The sequence below is a fragment of the Nansenia antarctica genome (assembly GCF_963989245.1).
Source record: "Nansenia antarctica genome assembly, chromosome: 4".
NCBI classification, from domain to species: domain Eukaryota; kingdom Metazoa; phylum Chordata; class Actinopteri; order Argentiniformes; family Microstomatidae; genus Nansenia; species Nansenia antarctica.
Genome location: NC_137689.1, coordinates 42,915,192 through 42,939,556, shown reverse-complemented (window position 1 = coordinate 42,939,556; position 24,365 = coordinate 42,915,192). Strand labels below are relative to the sequence as shown.

The 24,365-nt window shown below is 42.8% G+C and overlaps 1 protein-coding gene across 1 annotated transcript; it reads left to right on the top strand.

Moving 5' to 3' along the window:
• Positions 1–457: 457 nt before the first annotated feature.
• Positions 458–23,895, top strand: LOC308156987 (protein CutA homolog). Its single transcript, XM_080530455.1, has 6 exons — positions 458–579; positions 1,177–1,325; positions 4,357–4,416; positions 5,268–5,313; positions 5,459–5,508; positions 23,734–23,895. The coding sequence occupies exons 1-6, from the start codon at positions 475–477 to the stop codon at positions 23,834–23,836; spliced, it is 513 nt and encodes a 170-aa protein (XP_080386581.1). The 5' UTR covers positions 458–474; the 3' UTR covers positions 23,837–23,895.
• The last annotated feature ends 470 nt before the right edge of the window (positions 23,896–24,365 follow it).

The following is a 24,365-nucleotide window of genomic DNA, read 5'->3' as shown; positions in this document are numbered from 1 at the left end:
GGCCTACCTCTTTGCTTGAAGCTCAACATTAAAAAAAAAAAAGCACTTACATTTATCAGACATGAAAGCCGCTTATGATGCCAGTCCAGGGGGCGGAGCCGCAGAGGCGAACTGGTTATTTGATTGGACGCGGGCGCGTCAGGAAGTGTCGAACATCCAATGGCAAGCAGCGCCGAGCTTGGTCCCTGTCTGTCCGTCTGTCCCACCTACCTACCTGTCTGTCTGTCCCACCTACCTGTCTGTCGTTAACTGACCCACCTACCTGTCTCGCAACAAAAGTCTGCTTCACAAATGAAAAACGTGTCTAAAGTTTTACTTTTGCAACCTCAGGATCTTTTAAAAAAGATGGCTTATGGAGAATGAAGCGGAGCGAGAGGGAGTGTCATGAGTGCGGGATAGCGGAGTTGTTCTAGGTCTCTCCCTCCTCCCTCTGTGGGACAAGTTCTCTTCCTCTGACCATCTCAACTTTTCGGGATGACATTTGTTGCGAGCAGTAAAATGGACTGGGTGTACCAGCGATGTCACAAGGAGTCGTTCGTTCACACCCTCGTCCGTTCGGGATTGTTCATCATCTGTATGGTAATTATTTGTTTGGATTAATTGTATGCTATGTATGGATTGATGGCAATTATGTTTTTTTCTTTTTTAATCTGTGGAAGAGTTCGTTCGATAACAACCAGTTACCGTGAACCTATGTGGTGTTTACCTTAGTAATGTGTTTACATTTTATTTAGTAATATTGACAAAAATGTGTATGAGGTAATTTTCTCATTTCTTTAGAGAGATAGAGATAGAGAGACAGACAGACAGACTGACAGACATCTGCATGCTGCAGGACATCCGATAAAGCATAGCGGATTATAAATTGGCCATGTTCCATCCACTCATTTAGTTGTGACAGGCATCGCACAAAATAATAAGAGAGGATAGACAAGGCTCTGCCCAGGAAACACAGCATTCCTCATTAAATTTACTAGCCAGGAGGATAACACACTCACTGTGCACTGGATCTCACCATACACATACCAAGGCCCCCGAAGCACAGCTTGCTCTGAAGTGACCTCTGAGTATCTGAGTGGTGACATCATCATCCATCCACCATCACAAGGTGGGTGACATCTCTTGATTGGGTGGAAGTCCATTGAGTTGTTGTTTCTTATCCCCCCCCTTGTCCAGACGATAGTCCTGTCTGTGTCCATGTGTCCCATGCTGCGGACCCTAGGGCTCCGTGTCCACTCTGCCTTCACAGGGAGCTACGTCCCAGGGCACCACTCTGTCCTCCTCATCAACTGCCCCAATGAGCAGGCAGCCAAGGACATCGGCAGGTAATGTTTAATAATAATAATAATAATAATAATAATTCATTGTATTCATATAGCGCTTTTCCGGGGCTCAAAGACGCTGACAATATCGGAAAAACAAAAAAACACAGAAATAACAAGCAACAGATAACATGAGCACATAGAACACAGAGTTAACGAAGAGGGAACAGTTAACACAGGAATGTCTCGGGGGGGCGGGGGGGGGGGGGGGCAGGGTTAGGAGAGATGGTTAGGGGTAGGGGAGGTTGTATGCAAGGGAGAACAGGTAGGTTTTGAGGTGGGATTTCAAAGTGGAGAAAGAGGGTCTCTTTCTCTGAGTGGTTGAGGGAGAGAGTTCCAGAGGCGGGGTGCAACTCGTGAAAAGGCACGGTCTCCGAAGCCTTGGAGTTTACATTTACCTTTAGAAGAAGAATGGTTCTATATGCCTGCCATGCAATCAACTTGTCAGTCAGTTGTTGGAACTTGTTTTTTTTTGCTCTAGGCACAGGGTCAGCCATAGTGCAGCTCCCTCCTGAGGCGGGGATCAAACCAGTGACCTTCCAATAGCTAGCCGGCCTCTCTAACCTCAAGGCTACCTGCCCCCCCCATTTACATTGACATTTTGGGCATTTAGCAGACGCCTTTATCCACAAAGCGACTTTCAGCAAATACATTTGTCTAAGTATATGCTGTACCAACCACCAACCGCTACCACACACCTACAATACTACACACCTACAGTACTACACACCTACAGTACTACACACCTACAGTACTACACACCTACAATACTACACACCTACAATACTACACACCTACAGTACTACACACCTACAATACTACACACATACAGTACTACACACCTACAGTACTCCACACCTACAGTACTACACACCTACTACAATACTACACACCTACAGTACTACACACCTACAATACTACACACCTACAGTACTACACACCTACAATACTACACACCTACAGTACTACACACCTACAATACTACACACCTACAGTACTACACACCTACAATACTACACACCTACAGTACTACACACCTACAGTACTACACACCTACAATACTACACACCTACAGTACTACACACCTACAGTACTACACACCTACAGTACCACACACCTACAGTACTACACACCTACAGTACTACACATTGTACCATACCGTGGTGAATACTGTCTTAGGACATCATGGACCTGTTAGATGGATGGTCAAGTGATGTTATATGCCATTTTTTTACCGAACATGTATCAACAGACAGCCTATGTGAAAAGTTGAGTGACTCCCAGTGGTTGTGTACGGTTTAAACTGTTTCAAATGAAGGATTGAGGATACGGGCGGGCGGTTTGAGGGCCTTGGGATGATAATAGATATGCTGAGAAGGCTGAGGGGTGAGAGACGAGGTGATCAGTGAAGTAGACAGGTGTTATGGGTTGGTAGGCGAGGGGGTTGGAGGATAATCAGAGAGTAATGTGAACATGTCATTAGCCTTTCTAGCCCAACCCTGGCCTTTTAAAACACATTCATATAACATATCACTCAGTTGCCTACTGTTACTGTTCATATTGCTAATTTAAAGTCGAGGTATGGGAATACAGTCTATGACCATTATACTGTATATATTTCTCCACAATATAACCCTAGCTCTCTCTACCGCTTTCTTTCTCATATGTGTATTTTTTCTGAATGATTCCCCATACAATAATACATACAAACAGTCGATGATGGATTCTGGAGTATTTCATGCAAGAGGCAGTGATTTATCACCAATACTGTCAGGGCAGGGGATGTTGTTGTTATGTACGACACTCAGCGGAGTGCCAGACCTCTACCAAGTGACAATATTAGCGATAAATCTCAGCCTCTCGGCCATTATTGCTTTTGTTCAGAGGTTACATAACAAATCAGAAAATTGTGACAAGAAAACAGCGCTTTGAGTATTTATTTTGTGATAGATTGTGGTGGTTTCCTGCCCCCGCGCTGAGAAATATAATTCTCAAACTATAAATGTTGTCAAGGGAACGTGGCACACACACACACACACACACACACATCTACTGCGGCATAGGAATATCATAATAGATTGATTTCACTGTGACATTATTGTTATGAAGTCACAGCTTTTGGACGCCTCTAGGCTGGTCACAAGGCTTGTTTTCATCCACCCGTTTGCGTAAGGAGCAACAGAACTGCTCGCCTCACTAAGTCAGACTCGCCGATTGAAAGCACTTGTCAAAAAGTGCTGAAGGGAGGGGCGCTGCCTCCTGGGAACCTCACCAACAACACGTGTGTTCCACTGATGCTCACGCGTGTTCTAGTGACAAACAGAGAGAACTGCTTCAAACGGAGGCAGGGATTTCAACAGAAATCTTTTTTTTTATATACGTCATTTGAATGCACACTGCTCATCTGACACATGCTGGCCTCTAAAACCTGTTCAGCTAACTTGTTCAGCCATGTTTTCATGTCATACCATGCATGCACATAGGTCTATACACAACAGCATGACTGGGGCAGGAGGAGGCTCATCAGTGTGCAGATTCAGGTGGCGCTCGCAGCAAAACGTTTCAGAGGGGTTGTGGACTTGCTTATAACATCCCAGCACTTTTTGAAACCCCTGCGCCCCCCCCCCAGAATCTCAATCGAGAGTTGTTGTTGTTGTTTCTCTCTAGATTTGACAAACCAGAGTCTGCCTCCTGAGCTACGAGCCGGAGTGGAACTCTCTCTTACATCTGTGACGGCTTTTTTAGCTGCATCTCGTTGAGCTGGGCCTATTTACTGTGTGCTCGGGGAGAGAACACTGAGTGCCTTTGAAACCAGGCACGGTCGTTTGCCAAAATGTAAATGTCCTGCCTCACAGGTTAGAGGAGTATTGTGCTGGTGAGGGAATGCCCACAGTTCAGTGGCGACCGAAATATCCATCTGGATAAATGCGACGTTTCTCCCTGTGACTGTGACTATGGGACTGGGCTGCATTGTAATAAGTGAGTCAGTCTCACACAGTCTAATTGGTAAACAGCTGGTCTTCTCTCCACACAGAGCCATCATGGAGAAGAGGATGGCAGCCTGCATCAATATTCTCCCCAGGACTGCCACCATGTAAGTCTTGCTAGTGTGACCCTTCACTTGTGAGTTTTCCCACTGAACTTTGGTCCACCCCTCCACACACACGCAGACACACACACACACACACACACACACACACACACACACGCACATGCACACACACACACACACACACACACACATGCACACACACACACACACACACACACACACACACACACACACACACACACACATGCACACACACACACACACACACACACACACACACACACGCACATGCACACACACACACACATGCACACACACACACACACACACACACACACACACGCACACACACACACACACACACACACGCACACACACTTCCTGAGTGCCTGTTACCCAGGAAACCATTGTGGTGGTGAACTGACTGAATGTAAATGGCTTTCATCACTTCTCAACAAGCCATTACCAGTAAGCAAGAGGGGAAAGTTCTTCTCAAGTGTGACCTTGTTCTTTGTGCTTGATAGAGAGGGACTTGTTAATGCATAATCCCAAGGTCGATCCCACAGAAACGAAAAAGGAAAACACATTAGCGTAAATAGCATCGATGATTAGGTCATGGAAAAACTGGAACTGACAAAGACATTGAGATGGTGATGGTGGCTAGAACGGCCTCACCTTAGCTTGGTAACCGCCGAAAGTACTGAGTTCATATTAACTGGGTTAAATGACCACAAAAGCCAACTATCAAGACTGAAAATACACAGGCAATATACTAGTTGATTTGAATGGGGAAAGTGTGTCCAAACTTTTGACTGGTACTGTATGTGACACTTTTTCCACCACCTTCATTTTATAGACAGTGGCATTTGACTTGTGTTTCATTGTTGTGCTAGGTATTACTGGAAAGGGGAGATTCAAGACGCAACAGAGATTCTAATGGTAAGTTGACTACGTTGCCGCAACACTTTCAAGTCTCTGTTTAAAACGTTATAAACTCTAACATAAAAAATAAATAAATAATAATATTCCTGTTTTAAACCTGCAAGCAAATATCAATAATTGGAGGTGATATTTGACATTGTAGTTGGTGAAGACACGGACCTCCAAGATCCAGCGTCTCACCGACTATGTGAGGTGAGTCACACACTGTAGCGTCTGAAGCGTCCCAGCTGACCATGTGACAGGAAGTGCTCCCTCAGTAAAGTGTGATGGGAGCTTCCTACGCTGTAGTTAGACAGAGCGTAGTGTTTAAAGTAAGTGCGTAGTGCACCCATAACTCTCTTTGGGCATCCCCTTGTTGCACTCAATCAATCAATCAAATGTATTTATATGGCACATTTAAACATGACACTTGTCAACCAAAGTGCTTACAGTAAAAGTACTCCTAAAGTGTAAATAAACAGAAAATAAACAACCAACAGAACAACAGAGAACAGAACAACACGTCAAAACAAACAAGGCAGGAGTCAGAGTGAGTCAGGGAACGCTAAGGAATACAAGTGAGTTTTGAGCTTAGATTTAGGACTCGATGGAGGGGGCAGATCTGATGGACATGGGGATGCTGTTCCAGAGGTCAGGGGCTGCGACAGCAAAAGCATGCCCCCCCTAGACTTGAGGTTGAATTTACGGATGGTTTGGAGACCCTTATCAGCAGATCTAAGGGCCCTGACGTTGGTATATGGGGTGAGAAGGTCTGCTAGGTAGGAGGGGGCCTTACCATTAAGAGCTTTATAGACCAATAGAATAACTTTAAAGTCTACCCTATAACGTACTGGGAGCCAATGACAGCACTACAGACTGTCCAGCTACCTTTCCCTCAGTACTATTGCACTACCTTCTTTTTTGTCTTATTTTGCACTTTTAACCTATGCACTTTATTTTCTACTGTGCCTATGGTCACATACTCATATGTCCTATTGTATTCTGTATTCTGTTGTATAATGTTGTCCATTATTCTTGTTTTTATCTTGTTTTATCATTATTCTTGTAATTATTCTTGTTTTTATCTATTGTACGATTTTATGTCATGAGGAATACGGATGCAAATTAGCTCACAGCTAAATCTGCAATATTTACTGTCACAATACTCTGTATAAGTGACTGTTCATTAATGTGCACTGTCCTGACTAAATAAAAAGATCTATCTATCTATCTATCTATCTATCTATTTATCTATCTATCTGTCTGTCTGTCTGTCTGTCTGTCTGTCTGTCTGTCTGTCTGTCTGTCTGTCTGTCTGTCTGTCTGTCTGTCTGTATGTCTGTCTGTCTGTCTGTATGTATGTATGTATGTATGTATGTATGTATGTATGTATGTATGTATGTATGTATGTATGTATGTATGTATGTATGTATGTATGTATGTATGTACAGTATATATCTGTCTGTCTGTCTGTCTGCAGTGGTGCAAACTTGTCACCTTTAGGTGAAATTCGCAGTTTTTACCTCAAAATAGGTGACCTACATGAATCATGCAGATCTGCAAAAAAAGTAAAAAAAAAAAATTGGGGGTCTACATCTCATCTCATCCAAGTCACATGATGCCCAAGATAACATCTTCCTGTCTGCTAAACTCTGCTGCAGTTGAAATAAAACGTCTTAAGATGGAAGTAGAAACATAAGAAGTAATAAAATAAAATAACATAGAAGTTATTTCTATGTTGCGATAACTTCTCAACAGGATTTTACAGGGTTCGTTCAAACTATCGTAATTCTTGAACTATAGTATGTGCAATCGAAAAAAATCCAACAGTTTCTGAAAGCACAGAAGTTGCACTCTCTAGCCATTTAGGGTTATTACGGTAGTTCACCAAAAAAACAAATGCACTGACCAGTGGCGGCTGGTAATAAAAATGTTGGGTGGGGCACAGGTTATGGGGGCATGCTCCACGGGGAAGAATATCAACTTTATAATCTGGATTTACAGTCGATTTTAGCATGAGAATATATATATAACTTGTGTTAAAGGGCAAACTGCAAACACAACAAAAATATAATGCACAACAACTGATAAATCAACTGGAATAGTCTTTGTTAGGAGAGTAGACCTAATGTTAACAGAATGGACTTATACCCTTTGTCTATCTGTGCAGCGGTAAGGTGAATAATTCTAGCTGCTCAAATGGATTGTACTGTCCAGACAGTTGTCTTGTTTAGCCATTCAACTAGGCATTATTTATTCAATGGAGAAAGACATGGAACACAATGCAATTGTGATAATAAATGTGTTCTTTGTTACTTCTTTAATTAAATTAAAGTGTACCTTTCTATTATCATACAATATTTCCTTGAACATGTCAACTCTATAATCATACCGTTGTCTTTCTATTAGTTGTCTCTGTCATACTGAACTGTTTGTTATCATCCTGAACTATCTCTGTTGCTCACCTCACCTCAGTTCTGTCTCTATTGCTCTCCTCTCCTGTTGTCTGTCTCTCTGTTGCTGTCCTGTTGTCTGTCTCTCTGTTGCTCTCCTCTCCTGTTGTCTGTCTCTCTGTTGCTGTCCTGTTGTCTGTCTCTCTGTTGCTCTCCTCTCCTGTTGTCTGTCTCTCTGTTGCTGTCCTGTTGTCTGTCTCTCTGTTGCTCTCCTCTCCTGTTGTCTGTCTCTCTGTTGCTGTCCTGTTGTCTGTCTCTCTGTTGCTGTCTTGTTGTCTGTCTCTCTGTTGCTGTCCTGTTGTCTGTCTCTCTGTTGCTGTCCTCTCCTGTTGTCTGTCTCTCTGTTGCTGTCCCCCATGTTCACCTCAGTGCTGCTAGCGACACCCGACCCAGTGCTAACTGCTTCGTAGCTCTCGGTCTCAACAATTATAATAATAATAATAATACATTTATTTTATAAGGCGCCTTTCATGGCACTCAAGGTCGCCGTACAACAACACATTTAAAAACAGTTACAAAATTCCAAAAGCAAAACACATAGAAATATACAGTATAAAACATAGCTAGCAGCAGAGCAGCACGGGAACAGTAAATCAATAGGGATATGCCTGTGTAAACAGGTGGGTTTTGAGGTGGGTTTTGAATGAGGAAATTGAATCAATGTTCCTGATGTCGGGGGGGAGGGAGTTCCAGAGGCGAGGGGCGGAGCGGCTGAAGGCTCTAAACCCCATGGTGGACAGACGGGCTGGGGGGACGGTCAGGTTGATGGAGGAGGCAGACCTGAGGGACCGGGTGGGAATTTTGATGTGGAGGAGCGAGGTTATGGAGGACAGGTATGGAGGAGCGAGGTTATGGATGGCCTTGAAAGTATGGAGAAGGATTTTGTAATCGATGCGGTGTTTGATGGGGAGCCAGTGGAGTTGGTGTAGAATGGGGGTGATGTGACTGATGACAGGGGTTCTGGTGACAATACGGGCAGCAGCGTTCTGGACCAGTTGGAGCTTGTGGAGCAGTTTGTGGGGGAGACCAAAGAGAAGGGAGTTACAGTAATCTAGGCGGGAAGTGACAAGGGAGTGGACCAGGATTGCGGCGCTGTTGGGAGTGAGTGAAGGGCGGAGGCGGTTGATATTACGAAGATGGAAGTAAGCAGACCGGATAGTGTTGTTGACGTGGGAGTGGAATGAAAGGGTGCTGTCGAGGACGACACCCAGACTCTTAACCTGGGGGGAGGGGGAAACCAAGGAGTTGTCTATGTTGAGGGTGAAACTGGGATGCTTGGTGAGTGTGGATTTGGAGCCAATGAGAATTACCTCTGTTTTATTACTGTTTAGTTTAAGGAAATTTGAAGTGAACCAGGATTTAAGTTCATGTAGACAGGCACAGAGGGAGGAGGGAGGGAGGGTGGAAGTGGGTTTGGAGGAAACGTAGAGCTGGGTGTCGTCCGCATAACAGTGGAAATGGATGTTGTATTTACGGAAAATCAGACCAAGTGGGAGGAGGTAGATGATGAAGAGGATGGGGCCAAGGACAGAGCCCTGGGGTACACCAGAGGAGAGGGGGGACGGATGGAATGTGAATGATTTTAACTGTATAAACTGAGTGCGACCAGAGAGATAAGAATGGAACCAGTGTATAGAGGGGTGTCAGATATACCAATGGAGGCTAAACGGTTAAGGAGGGTGGAGTGCGATATAGTATCAAAAGCGGCGCTCAGATCGAGTAGGGTGAGGATGGATATGACAGTGTTTCCTCCAGGATTTTTCACATTAGTGGCGGAGCGGTTATCTCGTGCACGCGCATAAAACGCGCACTGGCGCTCAAAACAAAGACGTGGTTTCACCAAAAACTATAGAGGGTGGCAACAATTATAATTTCTTAAATAGCGGTTAAGTCATTAAAGCCGAGCAAGTGATTTTATATAGAAGGTGATCAAATACCAACATATCCTACAGCTGCAGCGGAACATGCGGAACGCACATTACACACACACACACACACACACACACACACACACACACACACAGAAAGATCAATACGAAGTAGGCCTACGTGAGAGTACACGCACAGAACCGGCTAACGTTACTCATTAACTGTTTACACAAGTAAAATCACAGTGTGACAGTCAGATGGAGCATTCGGTAAACAACAACAGCCAGGTAATGCTATCAGTTGAGTTAAAGAAAACCAACTCTTACCTCTGAGGACACCAACATGAGCCGTGTTTACCCGTACCTCCGCCGTTCTGTTCGTGGTGATTTTAGAAGCAATAGATTATTTTTGCCCCGCGCATATTGCTATGAATAGTTCGATCTCCACACATGAGTCGGCGATGTTGTCATTTAGCCAGCTCTCAGAGAAGCACATCAGGCTGCACTCCCGATACACTGAATGATGCATCACGAGTGCCTCCAACTCGTGACATTTGTTGGGTAAGGAGTTAACATTTCCCATTACGATTGATGGTAGAAACGGCTTGTATCTCCACCGCCTCCTCGATTTAGCTTTTAGCTTCGCTCCAGCTTTGCACCCCCGGTATTTCTTCCGTAGTTCCTTCGGTAATGAGTGTTTGAAACCCTCATGTTTTGCAGTCTCTCTTAGTGCAAAGAGGGCACTTCTGGTATAAACAACTCTGGCTGAGGTTGTAACATTAGACATTATACAACAACAAACCGACAAACATTAAAAACAGTGCAGCGAGACCTGCTGCCGCTCAGAACGGCGCAACGTGCCGACGTCAGCTACCATCGCATTTAATTGACCATGAACATCAGAGACATAGATTACGAATGTTCATTTAAAATACTCTATACTGAGCACTGGTATAAGAACATGAACCAGAGAACAGCAGTAAATGCAATAACCCACAGTCGTCGCTGATGATGTTCCGTTTTCGATTAGGATACGGGATTAAAGGCACCGGCGACGGGCTAAGAGAGAGAGAGGAGAGGGATTTCCTGAAATCCAAATGTCCCTCTAAATTCGGACCAATCACAAAACTGTTTTGAAAGCGCGTCGCCTCTCGCCGCGCGCCTGTTGAGAGTCTCGATTGCAGTAAGAACACAAACGACGAGGTTAATTGCAACATTGTAACATATTGTAAATAACTACGCCCTAAATCGTAACGAAATGTTGGTCTGGAAGCGACCTAAATCTAGCTTCAATCTGCTTTTTTTCTGTTCTCCGGTCATAATAACTCGCTGCCTTTCTGCGCAGCCTGAATCAAAGTGGACTGTCTGAATCATTTGGTGGCGGAGGAAATTCTTTGGTGGCGGCCCGCCACGAATAAATGCATATAGAGGAAATACTGATATGAGTCCGGAGTCAGCTGCCATCAGGATGTCATTTGTGATTTTGAGGAGGGCTGTTTCTGTGCTGTGAAGGGGGCGGAAGCCAGACTGGAACTGTTCATAGAGGTTATTGTTAGAGAGATGAGTATGAATCTGTAAAGCCACCACTTTTTCCAGGATTTTTGAAAGAAATGGCAGGTTGGAGATGGGACGGAGGTTATTGAAGATGTTGGGGTCTGAACCAGGTTTCTTCAGAATTGGTGTTACGGCTGCGGATTTGAGAGATGATGGGACAGAACCAGAGGTGAGGGAGGAATGGATGATTGCAGTTATCAGGGGCAGGAGAGAGGGGAGGGAGGCTATGACCAGGGAGGAGGGCAGGGGGTCAAGTTGGCAGGTGGATGGCTTGGATTTCCGGATGAGTTTAGATAAATCGGCAGCAGAGGGGAGATGGAAGCAGGAGAGAGGTACAGAGAGGGGGGGATGGGGAGATAGGGGAGATGGACAACTGGACATAAGAGGGGTCAGTTGCTGGTGGATATTGGCTATTTTTGAGTTGAAAAATGACATCAGGGAGTTACAGTGGTCAGTGGAGTAGAAGTGTGGGGGAAGGGAGTCGGGGGGGCGGAGTGAGTTGTTGACCACTGAGAACAGGGCTCTGGTGTTCCCAGCACCAGCAGTGATTTTGTCTGTGAGATATTGGGATTTGGCTGAGGAGAGGGCGTCTTTGTAAAGGAGGATGTGGGCATGGTGCATCTGTTTGTGAACAGTGAGACCGGTTTTTATTGAAAGCCGCTCCAGCTGACGTCCTTTGGCTTTCAGCAGACGTAGGTGAGGGGAAAACCAGGGGGCAGAATGGGGGACTGAGACAGTCCGGGTTTTGAGGGGCGCGAGTGAGTCCAGCAGAGTTTGGAGTCCATCATTATAATGAGAGACGAGCTGATCAGGGGTGCATGGGGGGGTGATGATGGGGAAAGTGTCGATGCCTGTTGTGAGATCTGCTAAATTAATGTGTCTGATGTTGCGGAAGGACATAGTACGTGACTGTTTGGTTTTGGATAGAGACAAACTTAAGTTAAATGAAACAAGCATGTGGTCAGAGATGGGGAGGTCAACAGCAGAACAGTTAAGGGGAGTGACACCTGAGCAACAGACCAAGTCCAAAATATGACCTTTAGAATGGGTAGGGAAATCAATATATTGTTGGAGACCAAAACTGTCCAGGCAAGAGATGAAGTCCTAAGTGAGAGCATGATTAGTATTATCCATGTGAATATTTAAATCACCTAACAGAATTATGTTGGATGAGAGTGAACAGATGTGGGTGAGAAATGTGTTGAATTCATCAAAGAAATCCTTGTTTGGTTTGGGTGGGCGGTAGATATTAACTAAAACAGTTGGGGTAGGTCCATTTAGTTGTAGAGCCACAGACTCAAAAGAATGAGACACTGGCATAGTGACAGAAGAGACCTTCCAGGACTCGCGGTGGATTATCGCGAGACCCCCCCCCCTCTGCCGGTGAGACGGGGTTGGCAGTTGTAAACAAACCCAGGTGGAGTAGACTCGTTCATCTGAGAGAAGTCATTGGGTTGTTGCCAAGTCTCTGTTAAACAAAGAAAGTCATACTTGCGGTCGAGGAGGAGGTCCTGCAGTAGTTGTCCCTTGCCAGTGAGGGAGCGGATGTTAAATAAACCAAATTTGAGATCGGAGTGCTGGTTGGAGAAGCCAACGCTAGCCGACCTGACCAGGCCAGCCAGCGCGCCACGGTCCACTCTCCTGCAGGTGTTTCTCGGAGGGTGGCGGCGGGTGGAGGACCAGATGGAGCTTATTGCAGTGGAGTCGTCAATGTGGTAGCTTCGTCCGGCTCCGCGATGGATGTACCTCCGACGTGGAAGGCGAGCGACGTCCGGAAAACGATGCAGCACAGACGGGGGAGCAGATTGGTAGGAACGGAGTTGATGGAGCTCCGCACTCATGTATTGGATCAGAGTTGACGCTGGATATATCAAGAAGGACAGGACAGTCCACAGGAGCATAAATCTCACAGCGAGATTGTAGATCCACATGATGAACTGGCAGACGTTAGGTTCACCGAACAGCGGTTGCAGTGGCTGGGTGAGTGGAGCATCAACACGCTAGGTAACGTTTGAGCAAACACAAACACAATACTGACAAACAGATCGATTTGACAGTAAGCCCAGGGTAGAGACCAATGGTACCACGTTCGCCAGGAGTAGATGATCTGCTGCAAACTAATAATAATCATAAAAACATTCAAAACAACCAGAGAGCAGCGGCAGCTAATCGCGCCAGCGTTCACTCGTGTTCACTTGGTCAACATTGGTCGTCAACAACATTGGTCGTGCCGACAGAATATCAGCCGCATTTTATGAGTAAACAATGTTTCTTTTTTAAAACTTTTACAAGTAGGAACTAGGAAGTGGGGGCGCGTTGGAAGGTGGGGGCAGCGCCCTAGCGCCCTCTATTGGCCAGCCGCCACTGGCACTGACCTCAAAGTGTCATGGAGTGATTTGAAGAGAAGCGGTATTTTAGCGGTGTTTTATACTTTAGTGAGTTTCTGTACATACATGTATATGTTTGTGATTGTGAAATGTCACAAAGACCATCTAGGCTAGGGTAACCAATCCACCTAAAAGTTTCGATGTAAGTGACGAAGGACTGATTTCTTCTTCTGAACCAGGGTATGGAGGTTAGTTCTAGCGAATTTACCTGATAGAACATCGACATGCTAGAAACACATAACTACACATAATTAGATGATCATTATAAGTATTTAGTGATCGTTAAACTGTTGTTTATTATATCGAGTGGGTACTTTATAACTTCAAGTTTCGTGTTATGAAAAAAACGAGTCGGCGAGTGGTTTGCCCTAGGCTGCGTTCTTAAATTCGCTCTGGAAATCTGATCAGCAGTCATGGAATGCCTCTTGTCCAATCAAATTACTTGGTCCCTTTATGACGTTGAGCCCAGTGCGCAGAGCGAATTTACGAACGCTGCCCGAGACTGTCTCGCGTCCCCCTTTACCTCGCTTTTACCCTGCTGCTACGCTGCTTCTATAACATCAGGATCAGACACAGGGCGAGATTTTCAAAATAAACCTTTTTAATGGCTTCTGTGTGCTTTAGACTTGCGTAGAATAGATTTTATTTTTATTTTAAAAAGTCAGACCGGAAAATGTATTATTGTCGCCAGACCTACTGCGTGGGAATACGACGCGTGCGGATGAGAGACAACATATAAAGCAAAACTTATCGCACACTTATTGCTCGTGTGACATTGGTTAAGCTGCGCCCAAAACCCAGATATTTTGCCACGTGAAATGATAAGACAAGAGGCCACGATATGATAATCGCCGTAGGAGGCGATTCGACTGTAGGCATGTGAAGTTAGAATTTCTTCAAACTTGCAGTGGTAGCAACGGTGTGTGTGGTTTAGTAAATATAGGGCCGGTTTCAGAGACAAGGCTTAAGCCTAGTCCTGGACTAAATCACACTTCCAATGTAAAATCTCCATTGAAGATGTTTTTTAGTCTAGGATTAGGCTTAAGCCTTGTCTGTGAAACCGGCCCATAGTGTGTGTGTGTGTGTGTGTGTGTGTGTGTGTGTGTGTGTGTGTGTGTGTGTGTGTGTGTGTGTGTGTGTGTGTGTGTGTGTGTGTGTGTGCCATATCTCAGTATGTAGGCTATGCAGTGTAAGTGAGTGTAAGTAAGTGTGTGAGTTTATTCTGTTATGTATGCTATTATATCTAGTAATGTGTTGAGAAGCAATGGAAATGAATCAAGAAATTGATAGAGTAGGCTAACTTACATTATCATTGTTCTATATGCAATAGAACAGATTACCCAGCATTGCTAATGAAAAGAATCAACGAATGTGAGTCTAATACCAATACTTGCTCAATAGGTCTTAAAATCTATTAAAAGTGGTCTTATAAAGGTCTTAAATGTAACTTGTTGAAACCTGCAGGAACCCGCATAATTATTTTGAGAACAGGTTGCTTACATTAATTATGCGGGTGTTAAGGTCAGGGCCATCGCTACTTACACGTGCATCATTGTTAGACCACTGTTAATGATAGAGCTAACCATCTACAGCAGTGGTTCTCAACCTTTTTTGGGCCAGCGCCCCCCTGTCCATTATCCAGGCCTCTTACCGCCCCCCCCATCAAAAAAAGTAGGCTTATTTTCTTCCCTAAATATTAATGTTGACTAATATTCTGTGTTATATAATTTAAAAAGCATGTCACTGAATGCCAAATAATAGATTGGATTTAACTGGGCAGTTGGAATATCATTATCATTAGTTTACCAGAGAGCAGAAAAGCCATGTGAATGTGAATAAAAATGTTGTTTCTGAGTGTTAAACAAACTCAGACAACATCAGAGTATACAAACAGACTGCTACAGAACAGCAGCAATTTCACACATGTCCGATGCAGAACAAACAGTAGGCTGCAGAACTGTACATTAAAACTAACATTGTTAGTTTTTTTTAAGTGTGCTAGTGTTGCATTTCTCCAAATTGCTGTTTTATGATGCTAATATTTATTCATTTTTGATTGGACTTTGGGGGGGGTGGGGTCACAATATGGCGGCAAACGCTAGGGGGCTATTATTTTAATATTTTATTTAGTATTCTATGGTATTATTTTCATAAACTGACCACTTCGAATTTCTCATATCAAAACATAACAAAGTTCCAAAGCTCTGGGAGCGCTCAGAGATGGGCGCTCTGACTGAAAACACGGTTTTGTCCGAGCGAACTGACCGTTCGTGCATTTACGAACGTACCCGTAATAACACTGCTGACAGCTGATCAATACAAAAGACGCTGCAGCTGATGCGTTCGTTTCCAGGACATCACAAGAGGAGCAACATATCACAAAAAAGCGATCGTATATTTTAGTTTGCAAACACATCGCAATGCTAACCTCAGAATGGCACTAGGAATAACATCCACAACACTTAACAGTAATACATTTATGTAATATACTGTGATGAACCTGCGAGGGGAGGGGACATTCGTAGCTGATTTCTCTAGGTTCGATTATTGGTAAGCGACAGAGAACTTTCAGGACTGGTTTATTACGATCGCTTTTTTGAGATAGGTTGTTCCTGCTGTGATGTTCTGGTATGGTGGTATGGTATTACCACTCATTTTAACTAAATTAAATAAGCTGTATTGAAAGGAAGCGAACGAAGCGAACGCAACAATTACAATGAGCCCACAAACTGAAACATTATGTCACTCAAGCATAGCCTACAAGGAAAACACTCATAGAAGTTGGGCATTGGTCAACATGATGTTACAGATGGGATGAACCGGGGTTCTTTCTATCGTAGCATAGTATTGCAATTTCTGCACTGTACATGAACTGTCAAGATTCTTCTACAATGCAGCTTACCCAGACACATTGGAAACTATCAAAAGCTCTGCCTTTGCTAGCTGAGTTTTTAGCTTCTCCATCTTCTTGATGACACTCTCACTTTAATTTTTTGGGGCGCTGCGCTACGTGTGTCTGCGTCAGAGCCCGGCCAAGTTCAGAGCGCTCAGAGATGGGCGCTCTGACTGAAAACACGGTTTGTCCGAGCGAACTGACCGTTCGTGCATTTACGAATGTGCCCGTAATAACACAGCTGTTTTTCATGAGAAAAATACTTTATGCATGAACGCCCCCCAAGAACACCTCAACGCCCCCCTTTTAAAAATATTTGTTCCAGCGCCCCCCGATGTTGTCTGAACGCCCCCGTTGAGAAACGATGATCTACAGGCAAAAAAAAAGTGTCACCTTTTTGGACCATCGCCAGTTTGCACCCCTGCTGTCTGTCTGTCTGTCTGTCTGTCTGTCTGTCTGTCTATCTATCTATCTATCTATCTATGTATGTATGTATGTATGTATGTATGTGTAGGAGCCATTTTAGTCCTACATGTTATTTATGTTAATCTTCTAATATGAATTTTGAGTTATTGATTTATGATATTGATTGCTTTAATTTAATTATGATAATATTTGCTTCTAAGCCTATATTCCCTATTTTATGTTATTTAGATTGTTCCTTATGGTCATTCCCCCCTGGTGGTTGGGATGAATGAATATTGGGGATATAAGGGAACAGGAAGGGGATGGTTACAGTTTTCCCCAATTGCTAAAACACAAAAGCCAATTCTCTAAACCAAATGACCAGTTCTCTAAACACATTTATTAAAACTAGCCCCCATTTGCCAAAACCATAAACACATTTCACATGAAGACACAATTCACAAAACACAATCCTCCTTTTCTCATAAATCTAAACACATTTTGTCTTGCTAAAACACAAGTTGCAAAAAACTCTGCTCAAATTCTCAAATTAAAGCTCATGTGATGCAAAATGCTTGCCACAGTCAGCAAAATTTGAACACAATGAACACACCTGGCTTCATTCATTAAACTTAACGACTCAAAATGTAAGACACTTGTTGCAAATGATTGTGGTGTGTGTGTGTGTGTGTGTGTGTGTGTGTGTGTGTGTGTGTGTGTGTGGTATAGTTCCATAAATAAATTACACACCCTGAACATTGTTTTCAGTGAGTATTGTTGTGTGTAATGGATCCTCTGTAGTGTTTGCATTGAGTTGTGATACAGTACAGTAGTGTACATGTTACGGTACATGTGGGAATACGGTACATGTGGGAAAACTAGGGTTAGGGTTAGGTGCTAGGGTGCTAGGTTTAAGGTTAGGATTAGGGGTAGGGTTGGGGTTAGGGTTAAGGTTAGGATTAAGGTTAGACATTAGGGCTGGGTATCGCCACTGATTTCCCAAAACGATTCGATTCCGATTCACCAGCTCAGTGAGCTCACGATTCGATTCGATTCCGATTCGATCTAGTTAAAATATACATTTTTTGCTTGAATATGAAAGAGATTCTCAGAATTAATGCTATAAATGGTTCAAGGAACCCTATAACATGTAGCATTGTTAAACATATCAATGAATTGACTCCAAAGCAGTTACATGAATGTACTTTTTATTGGAACACATTTTATTGGAACATATGAACATCATTGACCAACATTTTGCAACTACAAAAAGTGTTTTTTAACGTGCTTTACTGCAGCCGATGTAAATAAAGGGGCTACAAACATAGCCTACCGATAATAATCAACAAAAAAAGCGTTTCCGAACGTTTTTTGAGGGGTTTATATATTTAAAAAAAAAAAAAAAAAAAAAAAAAAAAATGAAAGATCGATCTCGGGACTTATGAATCGATAAATCGCTCATTTAATGAAGATCGATTCAGAATCGGGAAATCGATTTTTTGAACCCAGCCCTATTAGACATGCCAGCATATGAATGAATGAATGAATGGTCTTTATTGTCATTACTGTAATACAGTACAGGTACCATACAACGAAATTTAGGAGGGGGGGGCTCCCCTGGTGCTTGGAAAAAAGACTAAAAACAAGAGAGCCAAGGGTAAAACAAAAAAGAGAAAAAGAGCTGGTTGACAAAAATAAAGGCTATGTACACTATCTACTATACAATAAAACAATGTGCTGTACACTATGCTATGCTATAAATATCCTAACTTTTTCCTATATCTGAACCTTATGTAAACATGGGTTATCATATTGCACATAATACTTGTTGCACATTCATTAAAGTGTCGCAGTAGCAGATTTAGAATGTTCACAGTTACAGTAATGTACCAAGTCACCCTAGCACCTAACCCTAACCCTAGTTTCCCACATGTACCGTATTCCCACATGTACCGTAACATACATACTGTATTTTCTGTAGATTTACATACTGTTCATATGAAACACACACATCTATGAATGCCCAATACTCTACAGTAGGGATGCTCCGATCTGGATTTTTGGGGCCGATACCGATCACCGATTTTTTTCCTCAAGATCAACCGATACCGATACCGATTTTTAAAAAAATACATAACTGTAGGCCTACTGACTGGATAGCCTACATATTTTTTGCTTTTTAGACAAAAGTTTTGATCCATTAGGCACCAAGCAAACGCAGACCCATTTTTATGGCATAGTAAAGGTCTGGCCTATCACCCAGTTAGGGCCTGAAGCCCAAGTCAGTCGATATGGCTGTATAAAAGACATCATAAACGTGGCCTTCATGGTTTACATACTGTTACGTCCTCCTATGTTTTCTGTTCAGTTATCTGTCTTCCCCAGGAAAAAAAAAAAAAAAAAAAAAAAGATCGTTTTTTGCGATCAGCCATTTTTGTCGATCACCGATCGAGTCATTTGGAGTGAAATCGGCCGATTTAAATCGGTGGCCGATAAATCGGAGCATCCCTACTCTACAGTCATATATTCTGAGAACAGATACTTTAAGGTTTCTAAAAATGTGCTTTGGCAGTTGTGAAAAAAATGAACATTCTCACACACTGAACATTGTGTTTTCAGTTGTTTTGTTGTAGTCTGTAATGATGAGTATAGTGTTTACATTTTTGCAGGCTTTGAGCAGCTGTTTTGGTGTGAAAGTTTGAGTTTTGAAGAGAGAAGGTGTGGTTTTGTTTATGTAGCTTTAGAAAAGTGTGTTGTGTTTAGAGTTTTGGGAAAATGTAGGAAAGTTTTGGGAAATGTGTTTTAGCAATTGAGAAAAACTGTAATTGGGAGCAAACAAAGTTTCAACGACAGTAATTGACAGTTCAGGACAACACGGTTGTGAAAAGTAATTGACAGTTCAATAGTAATGGACAGTTTTGTGGACAGCTATAGACTTTGCTGACAGGATCGTTAATGTGGACTATGCTGATGGAGATATATTTATTTTGAGTAAATAAAGGAACCTGTTTATTTTTATACACGCGTCACTCTACCTTTTTTGGATACTGTTTGTTGGAACCTACGACTCACCCAATGTAGAGTCTATTTGGATTATTAAGAAGCCTCTACAGCAGGGGTCCCCAAACTTTTTTCTGTGAGGGCCACATCATTTTTCCTTTCTGTGATGGGGGGCCTGGGTCGGTCTCTAACATAAAATAATATGGAATGGAGGCGGTTGCGCAAAGCAATTGCGCGCAGGAGAGCACTGGTGGATGCAAACAAAGTCTAAACAGTTGAATTTGGATGGAATTTATACCTATAGTGATATGTCAATGAAATATAATCAGTTTTACAGTCTGATACATGAGGGAGGACCCTCATCATACACGGGGGGACCCATGAAGCAGGGCTGTCTGGGGGTCCTTAAACGAGCATCAAACACTTAATTTATTGCATTCTGGTGAATTTAGATGCAATTTGTGCCCTTTCTGCATCAATTTATGGTGGAAATGTCATTATTTATGTAAAGGAAAACACAATATTCAGGCACCAGATGACCATTCAAAATGTAATGTAATATAATGCAATATAAGGCTCTCAGGCATTCTGTACTTTCAAATATGTATTCTCCTTGAGCAGTCAACATCAACTATCAGCTGTTTCACTAGCAAACACGAAAGCTAACTTATTTGCGAAACAGCGACCGTTAATACGACCGTCAGAGTTTTGTCGAGAGCTGGAGGCGGCTAGAAATATGACGGAGGCGGCCGCCTCATAATTCTCTATGCAGGAAAAACCCTGCTTGACACAGATCATGAACATATCGGAAACATTATTTCGTTTTCTCCTGCAGCTGGGCATCTACATTATCTATCCCCCATTGTTTCAATTCATCTGGTGCCTACTTGGGACAGACTCACTGACGGGACACACCTCCTCCGCGATCACATTCATACATTTATTGACAAACTTCTTTGCATTTAACAATAATAATCACTTGTGCACTGTTGGTTAAAAACCCTGCATTCTGAATCAACTTTTCTCTTTACCAACCGTTTGGCCATTTTTCATCTCTCTGAATTTTCGTTCTAGCTCGCGTGCACCTGCTACAGATCCGGGCTCGTTCACTATGGAACGTTATGTTGAATGTACCGCATTCTGTGGGCGGGTGAAACTAACTAATAATGTTATTAATGAAAATAGTTTATAACTAAGGGACATTTTAATTTGAAAGCCAACCTTTAATATCAAATACAGATATGATATGATTAAAACATATATTTAAAGTTTAATTTTCAAAATATGTTTCTGGCATTGTTGAGAGTGTGTGGGGGCGACGTTGTTCAAAGGGCCGGTCCAAGTGTGGGGGTGGGCCGTGTTCGGCCCGCAGGCCGTAGTTTGGGGACCCCTGCTCTACAGTATGTATGTATGTACAGTATGTAGTGTGTCTGTCTGTCTATCTATCTATGTATCTATCTATCTATGTATGTATCTATCTGTCTGTCTGTCTATCTATCTATCTATCTATCTGTCTATCTCTCTATCACTCTATCTATGTATGTATGTATGTATGTATGTATGTATGTATGTATGTATGTATGTATGTATGTATCTGTCTATCTATCTATCTATCTATCTATCTATCTGTCTATCTATCTATCTATCTATCTTTCTATCACTCTATCTCTCTATCTATCTATCTATCTATCTCTCTATCTCTCTCTATTTATCTATCTATCTATCTCTCTATATATCTATGTATCTATCTATCTATCTATCTATATCTCTATCTATTTATCTATCTATCTATCTATCTCTATCTCTCTATCTATTTATATCTCTCTCTATCTATGTATCTATCTATCTATGTATCTATCTATCTATCTCTCTATCTATTTATCTATCTATCTCTCTATCTATTTATCTATCTATCTCTCTGTCTATCTATCTCTCTAACTATTTATCTATCTATCTCTCTATCTATGTATCTATCTATCTATATGTCTATCTATCTATCTATCTGTCTATCTATCTATATATCTATCTCTCTATCTCTCTATCTATCTCCCTATCTATTTATCTATCTATCTATCTCTCTAACTATTTATCTATCTATCTGTCTGTCTATCTATCTATCTATCTGTCTATCCATCTATCTATCTCTCTTTCTATCTATCTATCTATCTATCTATCTGTCTGTCTGTCTGTCTGTCTTTATCTATTTATCTATCTCTCTATCTCTAACTATTTATCTATCTATCTGTCTATCTATCTATCTGTCTATCTATATCTATATCTATCTCTCTATCTATCTATCTCTCGATCTCTCTATCTATCTGTCTGTCTGTCTGTCTGTGTATGTCTGTCTGTGTATCTATCTCTCTATCTATCTCTCTATCTATCCATCTCTCTATCTATCCATCTCTCTATCTCTCTCTCTATTTCTCTATCTATCTATATCTCTCCATCTATCTATTTATCTATCTATCTATATCTCTCTATCTATTTATCTATCTATATATCTCTCTATCTATTTATCTCTCTCTATCTATTTATCTATCTATCTATCTATCTATCTCTCTATCTCTCGTCCACCCCAGCAACTCCATCGTAAAGTTTGCAGACGACACCACCGTGGTGGGCTGCATCTCGGGGGGGGACGAGGCGGCGTACAGGGATGAGGTAGAGCAGCTGAGCAAGCTGTGCAAGGTTAACAACCTGCTGCTGAACAAGTCAAAGACCCAGGAAATCATCGTGGACTTCAGGAGGAAAAAATCTGAGATCCAGCCCCTGCTCATCGACGGAGAGAGCGTGGAGAGAGTCTCAACCCTCCGATTCCTGGGGGTGCACATATAGGATGACCTGTCCTGGAAGAACAACACAGCAGCCACCATCAAGAAGGCACAACAGCGGCTCTACTTCCTGAGTCCTCAGGAAGGAACACAACAAGCAGGAGATACTGGTGGCCTTCTACCGCGGCGTAGTGGAGAGCATCCTCACCTACGGCATCTGCAACTGGTTCTCCAGCTGCACAACCGCGGAGAGAAATGCGCTACAGAGAGTCGTGAGAACAGCCCAGAAGATCACCGGCGCCCCCCTCCCCTCTCTGGAAGAGCTGTACAACACATGCTGTCTCAGGAAGGCCTCCAAGATCTCCAGAGACCCAACCCACCCTGGGTACGAACACTTTGCCCGGCTGCCCTCGAAAAGGCGGTACAGGACCATGGCCGCAAGGACAAACAGACTGAAGCTCAGCTTCTACCCCAGGGCCATCCAGGCCCTGAACACAGCAAAGACCTAGGTTCTGGGCCCTGGACAGTCTGGACGGATTGATGGCAGCTGCTGGATTGAAAAAATCAGGTGTAGTGCTGAGGCACAAATGTGTACATTTCAAGCCTGCAAACTGCGACACTTTAAATGAATGTGCAATAACACTATGTGCAATATGACAACCCTAGTCGTCTTATCTGTACAGTATAGTATAGTGGATAGTGTACATAGCCTTTATTTATGTAAACCAGCTCCTTTCCCTTCTTGTTTTTTTAGTTTTTTTTTTCTTTCCTAGCACCAGGGGAGCCACCCCTCCCAAATGTCGTTGTTTGGTACCTGTACTATAGCAATGACAATAAAGACCATTCATTCATTCATTCATTCTATCTATTTATCTATCTATCCATCTATCTATCTCTATATCTATCTCTCTATCTCACTATCTATCTATACATCTATCTCTCTCTCTATCTATCTGTCTCTATCTATCTATATATATATATATATATCTCTCTCTATCTATCTATCTATCTCTATATATCTATCTCTCTATCTCTCTATCTTTATATCTATCTATCTCTCTCTATAAATCTATCTATCTATCTAACCGTGACGTCCTTGCCCAGGTCTGTCCACCCCTACGAGACCCCAGAGGTCCTCAGCTTCCCGGTGGAGGACGGGAGTCGGCCCTATCTGAAGTGGATGGACGGAGCCGTTCCTGACGACTGACAGACTAGGGAGCCCACCCCCTCGCCCCCCCCCCCCAAAAAAATACATAATAATCTGTGCCGTTATGGGATGAGGGCAAGGCAGTTTGGCCAATGGGATTGGCTGCTGTGGAAACTAGGGTCTGAGGATGGAGAGGTTGATAGAACTCTTTCCAGCGAACCCCGAGATCAGCAGACGATAGTGAGGTAGCTCCACCAAGATGTCCTCAGAGTATTGTTGTTGTTGTTATTGTTGTTGTTGTTGTTGTGGTTGTTGACTGTTCATGTTCTGCGGTTTGTCGTTGTCCCAGGGCTTTTCTGAGCATCACATCTGAATCAGAATCAGATCAGAAGTGATTTTATTACATCCCAATGTACACAAGAGTAAACGTTTTTGGTTTAGCTTCTTCAACACTGGTATACAAGATACAAAACCACAATAATAGAGTAAAGTCAAATAAGTAAAGTAATAATAAAGTGATGCTTAAGTAATACAATGATGGTAGTCGTACTGCAGCGGACCCAGTCTTACTACAGGGTGATGTGGTATT

Coding starts and splice junctions, on each gene's coding strand:
- LOC308156987 (XM_080530455.1), top strand. CDS start 475: ATGACATTTGTTGCGAGCAGTAAAATGGACTGGGTGTACCAGCGATGT. Junction 580..1,176: donor GATTGTTCATCATCTGTATG/GTAATTATTTGT, acceptor CCCCTTGTCCAG/ACGATAGTCCTGTCTGTGTC. Junction 5,314..5,458: donor ACGCAACAGAGATTCTAATG/GTAAGTTGACTA, acceptor TTGACATTGTAG/TTGGTGAAGACACGGACCTC.